We start from the raw sequence: 14461 nt of genomic DNA, 5'->3' as shown, positions 1-14461 counted from the left end.
AAATTGAACTCAGAGAATATTTAGACTTGACTGTACATGTACATAAAGACCTTTTGTGGTATAATGTAATGGGTTATGGGTTCACTTCTACCTGCAAGGTCATCAGTCAGAAACCCCCAGTCTTTCCACGGCTGAGCGATGAGGCATTCTGCTCCAGTGAAGATGTATCATGGCGGCCAGTTTGGTTTTTAGGGATCAGAGAAAGGGGTTAGTGATTAAATCACGATAGGTTGATATTTGTTTTCAAACTCTAGATAGATTATATCAATCTTGGGCAAACAAGTAACAGTTTAGTTTATGCATGTTAAATACCAAGGAAATTAGATAGATTATATCAATCTTGGGCAAACAAGTAACAGTTTAGTTTATGCATGTTAAATACCAAGGAAATTAGATAGATTATATCAATCTTGGGCAAACAAGTAACAGTTTAGTTTATGCATGTTAAATACCAAGGAAATTATTTGACTTTGATTTTTTTTACATCTCTAGCACCGTGGCCCAATTTTTTCTTGATCTAGGCCAAAAAGGACATCAATTTTATTAAGGTGCTTACAGGTAATATTAAGTCATTCTCTCCTTGGCTTAATTCCATTACCGATTCCCAAAGGAAATTGATTAGTCTTAATTTTTAATCTTAATCATCAATTCTCCTTGTACGCTAAAGATTTTCATTTTAAAGGAAAATCAGCGCTACTACAGTGTCTTATAAAAAACAACATGAGAAGTTTGTTTTTCATTATTTTTAAGGTTGTTTTTAATAATAGAAGTAGTTTAAGCATTAATAGTATACACTTTTGGGATATTACCTAAATTCACGTCCTGCAATAATTATTTAGAATTTAGGCTTATGCCTTAACTTTTCAGATGCTGAGTTTCTTATCCAATAGATTGGGATGGTGATATTTAGCTCGTGATCATTGGGAATAGTAACTAATGTATTAAACATTCAATGTGTTACCTGGCACATAGCATGTTCTCACATATAGTAGTTATTGTAAGCTACTTAATCTCTTCATCTATTTAAATACTTTTTTATTCTTGATGCTTATAGAGGAATAGAATATTTGATCTTGAAGAGCCCTTATGGTCATTCATGATGGGTCCATATCTATCTTATGTAATTTCGTAAGAGTTCATATTTCCTTTTTGTGTATATTCCCTTATCATTTTCTCCCGAAGTCTACTTTTTATGTAATAGGCCTGATATCTGTTTCTTCACTTTAGCCATTTTTTCCAGGTATTCCTTTATTTTAAAAGCCATGAATAAAGGAATTAATCCAAAGCTTGACTGATTCTTCTGCAATACCATCTTTTAATTTTGCTACAATTCTCCATCCATCTGTTGATATTATCTCATTTAGTTACTAGCACCACCAGCACGCAACCATTTATGAGCTCGCAAGGTTAGTGTTGATGTATATGAGGAAGCATCACTGACTTTTTCTTTAACTCATTTTCGTGCTATTGTGTCTCATTAAAGAGAGAAATGCTAGAATGGCTGTATAAGAGGTAAGATATGAATCGTTAGACATATGAAATCATTACCCTAGGTTATGAATCTGTCCTTTCCCCTGCTTTCAGCTGGTGCTCAAAAGAAAACTCAAACACTTAAGCTTTCTCATTTGTGTGCAAATTGATAGCAAGCCCTTTTAGCACCATAGCTTTTAAAGCAATTAGGACTACTCTATTTTAAAAAATAATTGTTTGTAGGTTATATTGACATTATGTGACCTCTTTTCTTATTCAGTGGCATACTTGATTATTTTTAATCTGATTTTGCCATATTTGAGAGAATGGTAAAAATGCTTTGATTTATAATTCTCAAATTGAATCTAGCTACTTTAAAATTACTTGTTTTATTTTAGGTAGTGAAGCAGTTTCGAGATGGTGGTTACAACACCTTAGTTTCTACCTGTGTCGGTGAAGAAGGCTTGGATATAGGAGAAGTTGATCTTATAGTATGTTTTGATGCCCAGAAGAGCCCAATTCGTCTTATACAACGAATGGGTAGAACTGGCCGCAAACGTAAAGGCAGGATTGTGGTTATTCTCTCTGAAGGACGAGAAGAACAAGTAAGTTGACTTGTGAAACCATGATTTAATAATTGATGTTTGAGGAATGTTAACCTTTTATTATTCAAAGTCCAAACTTTGTTAGGGATTATTTTACAACTTCTTCCCCACCCATGCCCCCTTCAATTTTCTATTGTATTCTAACTTTTGTTGTAATTAAGGGGAATTTTTGACTTGATTCAGTTTCACAATTCTTATCCATATGAATAAAACACGTTAGTACTTTGGTTTTAACTCAAAGGCTCCTAAGTACAAACATTAATATGCTTTACTATTTTCTTGTGCTTCTAAGACCTGTTTTTTGTTTGTTGTCTTTTAAAACTAGTGTGTTAAGAATGTTGTTTGCATTTTAAAGGATTGGGAAATAAAAAGAAGAGGAAAGAATATACACATCACTAAGAATACTGTGCAAAGTCCACAATATTTTCCGGCCTTTTCCAGAAAAGGTTTCTGGATACTTATTCTAAATAATAGGAGACTTGAGTTTTATTCATACTTCTCAACAATCTAGGATAAAACACCCTTCTAAATATGATATACATAAAATTATTATGTGTTTGTTACCGAAAACTAATTCTGTTGCTAAATATGTAACTTTACAATGAGGAGATTTTCTTTGCTCTGATATTTTTAACATATTGATATCATTTTTAATATACCTTTTTAAATCATCCTGAAAAAGGAATTATTTTTTTCCTAATACTTCTGATGTAGTTACAGTGTATTCAGTTTAGCCATAAAATGATATAAATAAATGATCTATTTGGCAACTTGTAAAAGACCATGTATGTTATCAGGGAAATTGGGTTAGTTCAAGCAAATCTCTTAACTTTTCAGTTCAGGTATTGCTGTTCTTAGTTGTAAAATAATAATGATGGTGGCTTACCTTTAATGAGCAGTGTTTTAAATGCTTTATGTGCACTGTCTTTAATTCTGACAGCAACTCTGTATGGTGAGTTCTGATTTTCTGAAGTACCGAGAGATGAAGAAACAAGCTGAATAGGGAAATTAACTTTTTTAAAAAGTATTTATTAACCTCATTCAAAAACAACATGCTATTAAATAATTTGATATTCTTTGTGTGATATTATTACTCAAGTGGCTTTTATGTTAATGGATTTTAAAATGATTTTCATCAAGGCTCATCAAATGGGCTTACTGGTATGTTTTAAGATTCAGTATGGCAAAAATTCTATTTTCTAAATACTAAAGGGTTTAAAGTTGTGTTTTGAAGAAACCCAAACTAGTCTAATAATTGCTTGCTATGGTTAAATAATTGTCTTAGAAAGAATATAGTTTGACATTTTATATTTGTTTTTGCAGACTTATAATCAAAGTCAGTCCAACAAAAGAAGTATTTATAGAGCTATTTCAGGTAATAGGCAGGTCCTTCATTTTTACCAAGAAAGCCCACGGATGGTTCCTGAAGGAGTCACTCCAGAACTACACAAAATGTTCATCACTCACAGTGTCTGTGAACCGGAGAAGCCTTTTCAGAACATGCAGCGTAAGTCATCTCTTACTTTCTTCATGTATAAAACCCACCCCTCTGCCGACAAGCCGATTCTGACTCCCAGTGTCCTCTGTAGTGTTTCTGACACTGTAAATCTTTCCAGGACCAGAGAGCCTCGAGCAGCTTGTGGGTTTGAAATTCCGTCTCGTGGTTAGCCACCCAGTGCCTGACGAACGCAACCAAGGCACCATGAGCTTTGAGAACAGTAGTACTTGAAGAGATCTGTTAGTAACAGGGCAGGAAATGCAAATGTCAGATGCAAACTGCTACCCTGTTATTAGTAGGCAATCATATCTTCGTAGAACTTTTTTTTTTTTTTAAACTCAGTGTATATCCTAAGATGCTCCGGGCAGTCTCTCTGGGAAGTGCAAAGGAAGGGGCACATTGGCAGTACAGAGAATAAAAGAAACCCAGTGTTGGGGAACATTTAAATATACTGTGCCAATCCAGAAAACTTCTTCCCAAAATGAACAAAAGAAAGAAAATAGCTTCATTATCGAATAAACATTAAACCCAATTATAATGCACAGTATAGATGATTCACTAAGTTCTTAACAAAAGAGAAAGAAATTCTATTCTGTTTGTACCCCGGGCAGTTATAATTTTCTACATACATGTCCTCAAGAATAATTACTATTATTCTTATCCTTATATAAGAGGACAACACCATTTCCCAAATAGTCTTTGACACTTCACCCTATATTTACCTAGTGATTGAGGTAGCATTTGTGTTAGCAAGGAGCTAATATCGAGGAGCTCTGCTGGTGAAGTGGGTTACACATTGAGCTGCTACCGGCAAGGTCAGCAGTTTGAAACCACCAGTTGCTCCTTGAAAGAAAGATGCTGATTTCTGCTGCTTTAAAGATAACGCAGCTGCTGAACTCCCAGGGCAGTGCTCTTCTGCTTTGTAGTCACAACGAGTCAGAATTGACTGATGGCAATGAACGTTGTGTTACCCAGAAGAAGAATAGAATTGTAGGTTAAAGGAAGATTTTATAAATATTCGGTGCCCTTGGAAATACTTTAAAGAAAAACCCACTGCCATCAAGTGGATTGCAATTCACAGTGACTCTACAGGACAGAGTAGAACTGTCCCTTTGGGTTTCCCAGGCGGCAAATCTTTACAGTGACAGAAAGCGTCATCTTTCTCCCGAGAACGACTGGATTCAAACTGTGCCCCGACACATCACCGATTATACCACCAGGGCTCCTTACTCTAAAGAAAGGGAGGGGTGGGGAAGTCTCTTTACTTTTGGCAAAAGGACACTTGAGAAATCATTTAGTTCAAGCTCGTTATTTAATAGATGAGAAAGCATGAAAAAGCTATTTTTATTTAAAGTTTTCATATATGGTATTCGGGAATAACTGAGACAGAATTCTCCTGGTTCCTTAATCAGTAGTCATTTTGAAATTCCCCCACTCCCCTTGTTTTGCTCTCACCTTGTGTTAGTCTGGGTTGACTAGAGAAACAAATTCACATACACTTATATGTGTATAAGAAAGATCTTTATATAAAAGAGCAATTGTATATTGAGAAATCCCAGCCCAGTCCAGATCAAGACCATAAGTCCGATATTAACCCATATGTCTGATATCAGTTTAAAAATTCCTCTTCAGGCTCACACAACTCATGCAATGGCGCCGAATGCAGAAAGATCACAGACCAGTGGGTGGAAAGTCTTGTGGATCCAGTGGAAGTGGAAGCAGCTCAGTGCTGGCATGGGTGTCCACGTGGCTCCTCCAGCTCCAGAGCTCTGGCTCCATCAGCGTAGCTCCAGGTGGCTTGTCAACAGGAATGTTGCACAGGGAAAGTGTGTGTCCCACCTCCAGGGATTAAGACAGGAGTTCCCAGAATCGTCAGAAGGCCATGCCCACATAGGGGCCTCACTGACTATGACATGATTGACAGGCTAGATTCCACTCCTTTGCAAGTTGACAGATTATGTAACTGCTACACACCTGTATTAGATCAGAGTTCCTGGTTTATATTGTTTATTCTTTTGAGCTTGATGATTTTCCTTTATGAGTATTATGAAAGCCAAAAAGGATTAATTTTCTATAAGGTTTAAAAAAATATCTATTTTTATACTATTTTTTAAAGTAGTATGCCTATTCCTTCCCCCTACTCTCATTCCTACTCCACTCCTACCTGTGCCATTTGTGCAAGTCAAGCTAAAAATCCTTTTTGGTCTTAGCATTTTCCCCATATGCCTTAGATAACTTTCCAGTATCTTATGATGGAACCAAGGAGATGGTTTTCACTTGTAGATTATGCTGTTGACTCAGCTTCTGCTAGGTCTTCCAAAAACCAAAACTCACTATCTTAGAGTCAATTCTGACTCAGTGCCTCTTTGGGCTTATAAATCTTTATGGGAATAGAAGGCCTCATCTTTCTACCTCAGAGCTGGTGACTTAGAACTACAAACCTAGTAGTTAGCAGCCTAATTGGAAACTAAGTGTGCCAAATAAAATACAAAAGAAGATATAACTGAAAGATTGCCCAGGAATAAGTTTAGCTCTTAGAAAGAGGGGCACACTAGTACTTTCAAAGAAGTGAGAGAAGCAGGAGTAATTTTATATGAAGAATAATAGTTTTAAGGAAAAGAATCAGTTTTAGCACAGAGGGGTAAACAGTTTGAGTTCATAAGTATATATTTTGTGTTCATTTTGCAGGGTTTTTTAATGTGAAAAATCATTTTTATACATTTAAATAGATATATTTCATATTTGGGGGTTATTTTTTATTTTTGCACAAGATGAATTATTTTTAAATAAAATTTTTAAAATAATTTTTACTGGAGGCTCATATCTTATAGCTCTTATAATAATCCCTACATCAGTTGCATCAAGCACATTTGTATACATATGTTGCCATTATCATTTTCAAATAATTTTTTTTCTACTTGAGCCCTTGGTATCAGCTCCTCTTTTTTTTTGCTCCCTCCCCACCCTCTTTCCCTCATGAATCCTTGATAAACTATAAATTATTATTTTCATATCTTACACCATCTGCTGTCTCCCTTCGCCCACATTTCTGCTGTTCGTTCCCTGGGGGAGGGGTTCTCCCTTTCTACATTCTCCAGAGAATGTCTCGATAGCTCTTATCTGTACCAGTGTACATGCTCCAATCTAGCCAGGTTTGTAAGAAGAACTGGGGTCATGATAGTGGAAGGGAGGAAGAATTTCAGAACTAGAGGAGGAATATTGTGTGTTTCATCGGTGCTATACTGCACCCTCGCTGACTTCTCCCTTCCTTGTGACCCTTCTGTGAGGGGATGTTCCACTGGCTACAGATGGCTATTGGTCTCACTTCAACCCCCCCTTGTTGGCATCTATACGATTGTTTGTTTCGGGTCTTCTGATGCCTGTTATCTGATCCTGTTGACACCTGATCACACAGGCTGGTGTGCTTCTTCCATGTGGTGTTACTTGCTTTCCTGCTAGATGACTGCTTGTTTAGCTGCAAGCCTTAAGACCCCAGAAGCTATATCTTGTAGTAGCCGGGCACCATCAGCTTTTTTCACCACATTTGCTTATGCGCCCATTTTGTCTTTGGCGATCGTGTCAGGAAGATGAACATCACAGAATGCCAGGTTATTAGAACAAAGTGTTCTTGCATTGAGGGAGTACTTGAGTAGAGGCCCAATGTCCATATGCCACCTTAATACTTGTAAATATATGTACATAGACCTATGTCCATATTGTTGTATATTAATATAGTTATATATACATGCCTATACTTAGACCTCTTAAAAATGTCTTTTGCCTCCTACTTCTTTCTTTTTACTTTGCTCCTGTCCCACTATCATATTCTACCTTCATTCTGCTCTAAGTAATTCCTCTCGGCTACATTGTACTTGATCCATCCCCACCGGACATTCTATGCTCTGTCTGCGACCCTTATGAATGTTTCCTGATCGAGTCTGATGAGGTGCCAAGCCCTGCCCTCCAAGTCAGCAGTCTGTTTTGGGGATTCCTTGGGGGACTTAATTGCTTTGCTCCTCTTGCTGCTCTGTTGAGCTCCATTTGTGTTTTGCCCCACTTTTTTTTTTTTAACTCTTTTCAATTTTTACTCTTTTTTTAACTCTCAGGAATGAAGCGAAGTAACTCAAAGCAAGATTGGTTCTTATCTGAAGAAGAATTTCAACTATGGAACAGACTTTATAGGTTAAAAGACAGTGATGAAATTAAGGCGATAACATTGCCTCAAGCTTATTTTTCTTCTCTAGGAAACGAGGAACTCAGCCCAGTAAGTGGGACAGGTTGTCAGATGCTCTTTATGAAGTTTATTCTTTAGTCGTACACGTTTTTAGACAAGAATGTAAACTTAAAAAACTAAGAAATGAAGCAGTTTAAGAAAATAATCCGTAAAATCGAATTTTCTTAAAATGCACATTTTCAAATATTACTTATTATAAATGTATTTTTGTATGATTGTGATATGTTTGCATAAGTTCTTTTCCTTTATACTTTTCACAGTGTAAGTAATATATCCCATGTACTGGCATAATCAACTGTATTGTCATTTGACTCTGTAATATTCGTTAGCTTACTTAATTGTGTTTTTGGATTGTCTTCAATTATTTTACCAATGTAAATATGGCTATTTTGAGCATCTTTGTGTAACTGCTTTTTCTTTTTGAGTTTAGAGTCCAAAACTAAATCAGATATTATTGTTTAGCTTGCTTAGTAGGAATAGATTATTGGCAACCTAATGAAAGACCAGAGACTTGATCATGAGCTGTATGTGTGCCTAGATTGGTGGGAAAACAATTTCAGCAAATTTTTTTGTTTGTGAAAGTTTTATGGGCTTGAAATATATGGCTATCAGAATTTGTACTTTATTCACTAACACGGAGAATGAGGAATGGTAGTGGGCTTGAAGAGTTGGGACCAGTATTGCTAAGAAGTTATGCATGCTTTCCTCTTAGATTGTAGAATATAAATCTAGCAAAATAGTAGATTTGGAGCCAGTTATCTTCTTAAATTATCTTAGAGCATGGAGTATATTAGCTGGAATATGTTTTAGTAGTAACTCATGTAAATTATTTTAAGAATATACTTAAAAGGGCACTTCTAGATTTTATGAAATTATTTTTTTCTCCGGATATTTTAGTTTGAAGTACCTAAATGAATTCAAATTTTTATTTTATGTTTAGGTTAATTATCTGTATTGGTAATTCTTAATAATCCACTTATGAAATCTCAGTGTGTGTGTGTATATTTTTATCATTGTTACTTTTCGAATCATTAATCAAGGCTCAAGAACCAGCCATTGGAATTCGACAGCTCTCTCTCTCTGAATGGAGAGTGTGGCAGGATCATCCTCTTCCTACCCATCAAGTTGACCATTCAGATCGATGCCATCATTTTATAAGCATTATGCAAATGATAGAAGGGATGAGACATGAAGAGGTAGGATTGTATTGGTACTTTCTCTTGCTAGTGTGACCATTAAACTAGAATACTTAATCTTTATTCTCATTAATTTGAAATCATTAATTGTTATTGTATATAATTGTGGCTGGAAGTACTTTTACTAAACAGCTTTTTGTAAACTCTTTAAGGAGGTAGTTGTCTGCCTTACACCAAAATTAGGCTTAATTAATTAAAAGAAGATTATCATCAATAAATATTGATAGTCCAGGCAAATTTGGCCTTTATATATACTTAATGATTTATGAAAATGATTTGTAAGGCTAATTCAGGATTTTTGTTAGCTTGCTACTTATTGAAGTAATATCTATTACGTAATTTATCTGTCTTGTATCGTAGTGTTAGGTTAGGCAAATATTGATTCTTAATCGTTTTTCTTTGAGAGTGAGAGTAGTGAATGTATTATGAATGTAAACTGAAAATGCTTGGCTTAGAATCCCAAGTCTAGCTCTTAATTATGCATGTAAGTTGACTAATTGATCTGTGCCTCAGTTTTATGTAAAATGGAGATGATTATAATATGTTTTATAATTTATATATAATTTACATAACACATTTCACAACTTTAAAGAACTGTTGTGAAAATTAACAGAACAATAACCAGTACATAGTTATAGCTCTGATTTATGTTTGTAGTTGTTGTTCAAAATACATGTGAATAAAGTAATTAAAGTAGCTCCCAGCAAAACCTTTGCCCTCACATTCATACGGATTTTTTGAGGGTCTCCAATATGCTAGACTCTGTTCTCGTCCTTGAGGCTACACTGGTGAACAGCAAGCTGATAAAGCGTTCTGACTGAGAGAAGCGTATACACTGCATACTAGTAGATGGGCCTGGCTCACATTAACCTTTAATGCTTTTATCCTAGTCATAAAACCAGTGCAAATACCACTGCAATGCAAGTGGTAGACTCAATGGTGTATGTTTGTTATTCACGACTTTCTTAATTTAATGTCAGAAATTAAAACTCTAGTTTGGGGAATTATTGCTTCATAGTTTTCCTGTGGTCTTCTCTAGAAAAGGCATCGTAAATGAATATTTGACAGAGATCTGAAGGATGCAGTTGGGCAAACCCTAAGTTTTGGACTGCTTTTCAAAATCAAATCAATGGAATATACTTCGTTTAAGTTTATATGGACTCTGGCAATTTCTCTGCTTAGATACACTTCGTGCCTACACCAGGTCTACAGTTATTCCTAGAGGCCGAAAGCGAACTTGTACTGCCTTCTTGAGGAGGAGTTCGGAAGGCTGGAACTTTAGCCGTAGAAACTGGTGGCCCAGTGGCTGGGCTGCTAATCAACAGATGGACAGTCTGTGACCGTCAGCTGCTTCCATAAAGATTTATAGCCTTCGACACCTGACTGTGTACAATTGGATCACTATGAGTTGGAGTCACCTCCAGGGCTCGCTTTATAAGAAATGACCAATAAGTGTCTTCAGAGTCAGGACACTTGGCCACAGAGTCCCAGCCCCTTTCTTCCTGGTCTGAGAGGTTGAAGTGTTTTAAGTTGGCTGTTTGTGTCACTAAATCACTATATATACCAGCTGCAGAGTTACTCCTTCAGTCACTGAGCAGTGGAGAAATCTTGAGGAATTGGCCTTGGGAAGAAGGATAGTGGATGGTTTTCCCTGCCAGTTTGGAGATAAGTAACACATAACAATTTACTACAAGAGTTCCTGATGCACCATTTGGGAGCCTTATTAAAAATAGAAGTATGATTTTAAAAAAATAGAGCTATGTTCCAAGCTACTTAGAGTTTAGGAGAGTTACATGTACCATTGTTTGAGAGGTTCTAAAAGCTGTTTTTAGTTTACTTCCATCAAAAGAGTAAATTTGACATATGTATATATAAGTCAGAGCTGAATAAATGGCACTGAGTTTGATTTTGCGGTTCTAAGTATGTTTTTCATTATTCTAATTTCTTAAATATCTAATGGTGTTACTGTTTTCAGGAAACTAGCCGTTTACTCAACTAAATGTTAAAATCAAACAAACAAACAAACAAACCAGTAATTTTATTCTTATTGTATGCAATATTAAACTTGTTCTTTCTGCACACAGTTTATTGTGTTAGTTAAGTCAAGGGAAAAAAAATAACTCACAATTTTCTCATTTATACTTCTGTTTAAATTATCAGAATAATTAAGACGAATGAAAAACTGTTTAAAGTTATTTAGGTGAACTAATATTGCTTAGAAAATATCTTAACATACTGTCAAACATCTCATAGAACTGGTTTTGTTTTCATTCTTCTATGACTTACAGTTTTCTTCTTTATAGGGCGAATGTAGCTATGAGCTGGAAATGAAATCATACTTACAAATGGAAGATGTTAGCGCCACATGTAGTGTCCCCAGGACTGAATATAATCCTTTTGCTGATGGCACCTTCTGTAAGAACAAGAAGTCTTCAAAGGCTTTTGTAAATCAAGGCAGTTCGTCCTTAGTGACAGAATGTGATGAAGGATGTGCTCAAAATTCTAAACAACCTCATATCAAACCCACTAAAATTGTTTCTATAAAGAACAGAGATTTTAAAGAAATGGTCAACGATCAACTTAAAAAAGACCATGATGATTTTGTTACTACTTTGACTACCAAAGGAAATTCTACTGCCGAAGACACTTTTCAGGTAGACCTCCCAGGGAATAAAACGTTTCCGAGTACAGATGCTGAAGTCGCCTCCGCGAATGCTGCCGGTGACGACGATGTGAACCAGGCAGGGGCGTTCGTAACAGAGTGTCAGTTTGCAAATAAGTCTCGTTCATTTACAGGAGACTTTTCAGATTCGGGGTATAACAGTTTCAGCGATGAAAAATCTGTTTTGTCTGGTTTGTTTCTCCCATTTGAAGAAGAGCTTTATTTAGCTGGAGCAGATGATCCGTTTTCTCCGTGTCACTCATTGACAAAAGAGGTGCTATTTAATGTAGAGCAGTTTTTATCTCATTCTCCTCCACCTCTCAGTGGACTCTCAAATTTGGAACATGAAATCTCAAGGGATTCTCTCCTCAAGAATTCGCATTTCCTACCCTCCACAGAGCATTTACAAAATGATAAATCTATCTGTTTGATGTCACCTTCAGCCGTGAATTCTCAATGGAATTTAGAATTGAATTCACTAAATTTACCCGCCTCAAATGTGACTCACCTTTCTGAAACAAGTTGCCATCATGGTATAGGTAATGATAAAATTTATAATGTGTCAAATTGCTCTGACGATGACAGTGACGTACATAGAGATGTTAAAGATGAAAATTTAGTGCCGAACAATCATGCTGAAAGAAACATAGTCCCTTCAAGGAATTCAGTTAAAGAAAAGAATCATGATAATGATAGCAGTGATGTCCCAGTATTGTCCGCTGATCAGAACGAGAGCTTGCTGTTGTTTGACGAGGTCAACACGGAATTTAACGACACGAACGTTTCTCCCTGTCACAGCCGATACAAACCTGTATGCACGACAGACAAAACTGATGCAAGTGAAACGGCGTTCATATCTCAGTTCTTAATTTCTGATGAACTTTTGTCAGACACTAATTCTGAGTCCCAAGATCAGATTGTGTGTGATAATAGTAATTGGAAATATCATGAAGGTGTAAGAGGTATACAGGAGGCAAAACAGAAGAATGCGGAGTCTGTTTTTGACTGCTCTATGGATTTATTCTCTATTACGTTTGATTTAGGGTTTTGTAGCCAAGATTCTGATGAGATACCAGGACATTTACCAGATGAAAATAAGAATGAATTTCTAAATGATCGACCTGGAAGATTTTTAGGTACTAAGGAGAAAAGTGATGCAAATTATGTTCCAAGTCAAGCATTAATACCAGATCATACTGAAAGTTTTAGAAATGAAACCACTCCCATCCCATCAGGTGGAGATAAGCAGAGTCCAAAATTTGCACTTTTTCCAGTGGCAGCCAAAAGCACAGAATTTGCATCTCCTGGTTATTCTCAGTTTTCTTTGCCGGTAGGAGAAAAATCAGTGAGTACACCGCTACCCAAGTCACATGCGTTAAGCTCATTTTCTAAGATGAGAGAGGAAATACATAAAACACCAAATTTTACTAAAGTAAAAGCAAAACGACAACATTTCAAAGAAACATTGAATTCAAACTTTGACTCAAGACTGTCTCCAGTAAAAGGGAAGAGTAGGGGACAAATCAGTCAGCACCCATCCCATCACTGTTCTGTTGAAGGTACGATTTCTTCTTTTAAAAACACACGCTTGCTTTTGAATGACTACTCTCAAAACGCGTACTTTTGGACTCTGCAACTTTTCAGTATATGGTGTAGTATATATGAACTGGATAATTAACGTATGAGGGGGCTTCAGAAAGTTGTGGAGAAGTTCCATGATCTTTTAGTTTCCTTTTTTCATGAACTTTTTAAAGCCCCCTCATTTGCTTTAAGTTGATGTTTCCTGATACAAGATTTATTTGAAATACTTGTATTTTATGTACGCATGCCATGGAAACGGTATGATCTTAGACACTACAATGTAAAAGAAATGTTAGGTTTGACTTTAGCTCTTGTTTGCAAAAGATAAGCTGATAATGTTTTTTGTTTTTTTGCTATATACAAAAAGGTTTCAAAAAGTTCATGGAAAAGTTTTATTCTTTGAATTAGCTTTTTTTTTTTTTTTTAATTTTTAAGGTAAACTTTACAAAGTAGCATTTAAAAATAAGCCACCTCCCAACTCAAAGACAAAACAAAAACTGCCTGGAAATGTTGCCCTCACATTGGCCAATAAACAATGCTACACGTCTGCCACTTGTCAGGCCCTTTTTGCAGTGTTTCCTCTCCTGTCCCCATGGAGGGGTGGGGGAGCATGACACTTAGCGCTTCTTCCACGTAAACTTTCTGTGGGCTCCCTCTTGGCCTGGCTTCTTCCGTTCTCGGACATGTGGATCACTAGTAAGTAGTCCAGCTTGTCTCATCCACTCGACCTCATCCTCCATGACAAAACTGCATAAGGCCTTTGAATGAGCTATTTTGGTGAACTTTTCCATGTACATCTGCATGTACATGTGAACATATATGCAGTGAGACCTGTGGAAGCCAGAGCTCAGTAGGACGGCTTTGTTTTTATGGGTCTTGAAGATTTCCCTCCTTTGACAAGGTATAATCTTTCTACTTAAAAAAAAGTTTTTTAAATTTTAATCGTTTTATTAGGGGCTCATACAACGCTTATCACAATCCATATATACATCACTTGTGTAAAGCACATTTATACATTCATTGCCCTCATCATTCTCAAAACATTTGCTCTCCACTTAAACCCCCCGGCATCAGGTCCTCATTTTTTTCCCCTGCCTCCCCGCTCCCCTCTCCCTCATGAACCCTTGATGATTTATAAATTATTATTTTGTCATATCTTGCCCTGTCCGACGTCTCCCTTCACCCACTTTTCTGTTGTCCATTCCCCAGGGAGGA

At 36.3% G+C, this 14461-nt stretch overlaps 1 protein-coding gene across 1 annotated transcript in view; it reads left to right on the top strand.

Moving 5' to 3' along the window:
* FANCM (FA complementation group M) overlaps positions 1-14461 on the top strand; it is a 52727-nt gene that overhangs the window by 22114 nt on the left and 16152 nt on the right. Inside the window, exons 10-14 of the mRNA XM_045288110.1 lie at positions 1869-2075; positions 3399-3582; positions 7680-7837; positions 8848-9003; positions 11307-13224. Of these exons, the coding sequence (XP_045144045.1) occupies positions 1869-2075; positions 3399-3582; positions 7680-7837; positions 8848-9003; positions 11307-13224 (2623 nt within the window). The remainder of the gene's footprint in view (positions 1-1868; positions 2076-3398; positions 3583-7679; positions 7838-8847; positions 9004-11306; positions 13225-14461) is intronic.

This window comes from Echinops telfairi, unplaced genomic scaffold (genome assembly GCF_000313985.2).
Source record: "Echinops telfairi isolate 266 unplaced genomic scaffold, ASM31398v2 ScPeMD7_18;HRSCAF=68, whole genome shotgun sequence".
Taxonomy (NCBI): Eukaryota; Metazoa; Chordata; class Mammalia; order Afrosoricida; family Tenrecidae; genus Echinops; species Echinops telfairi.
This window is presented reverse-complemented; position numbering and strand designations above follow the sequence as displayed.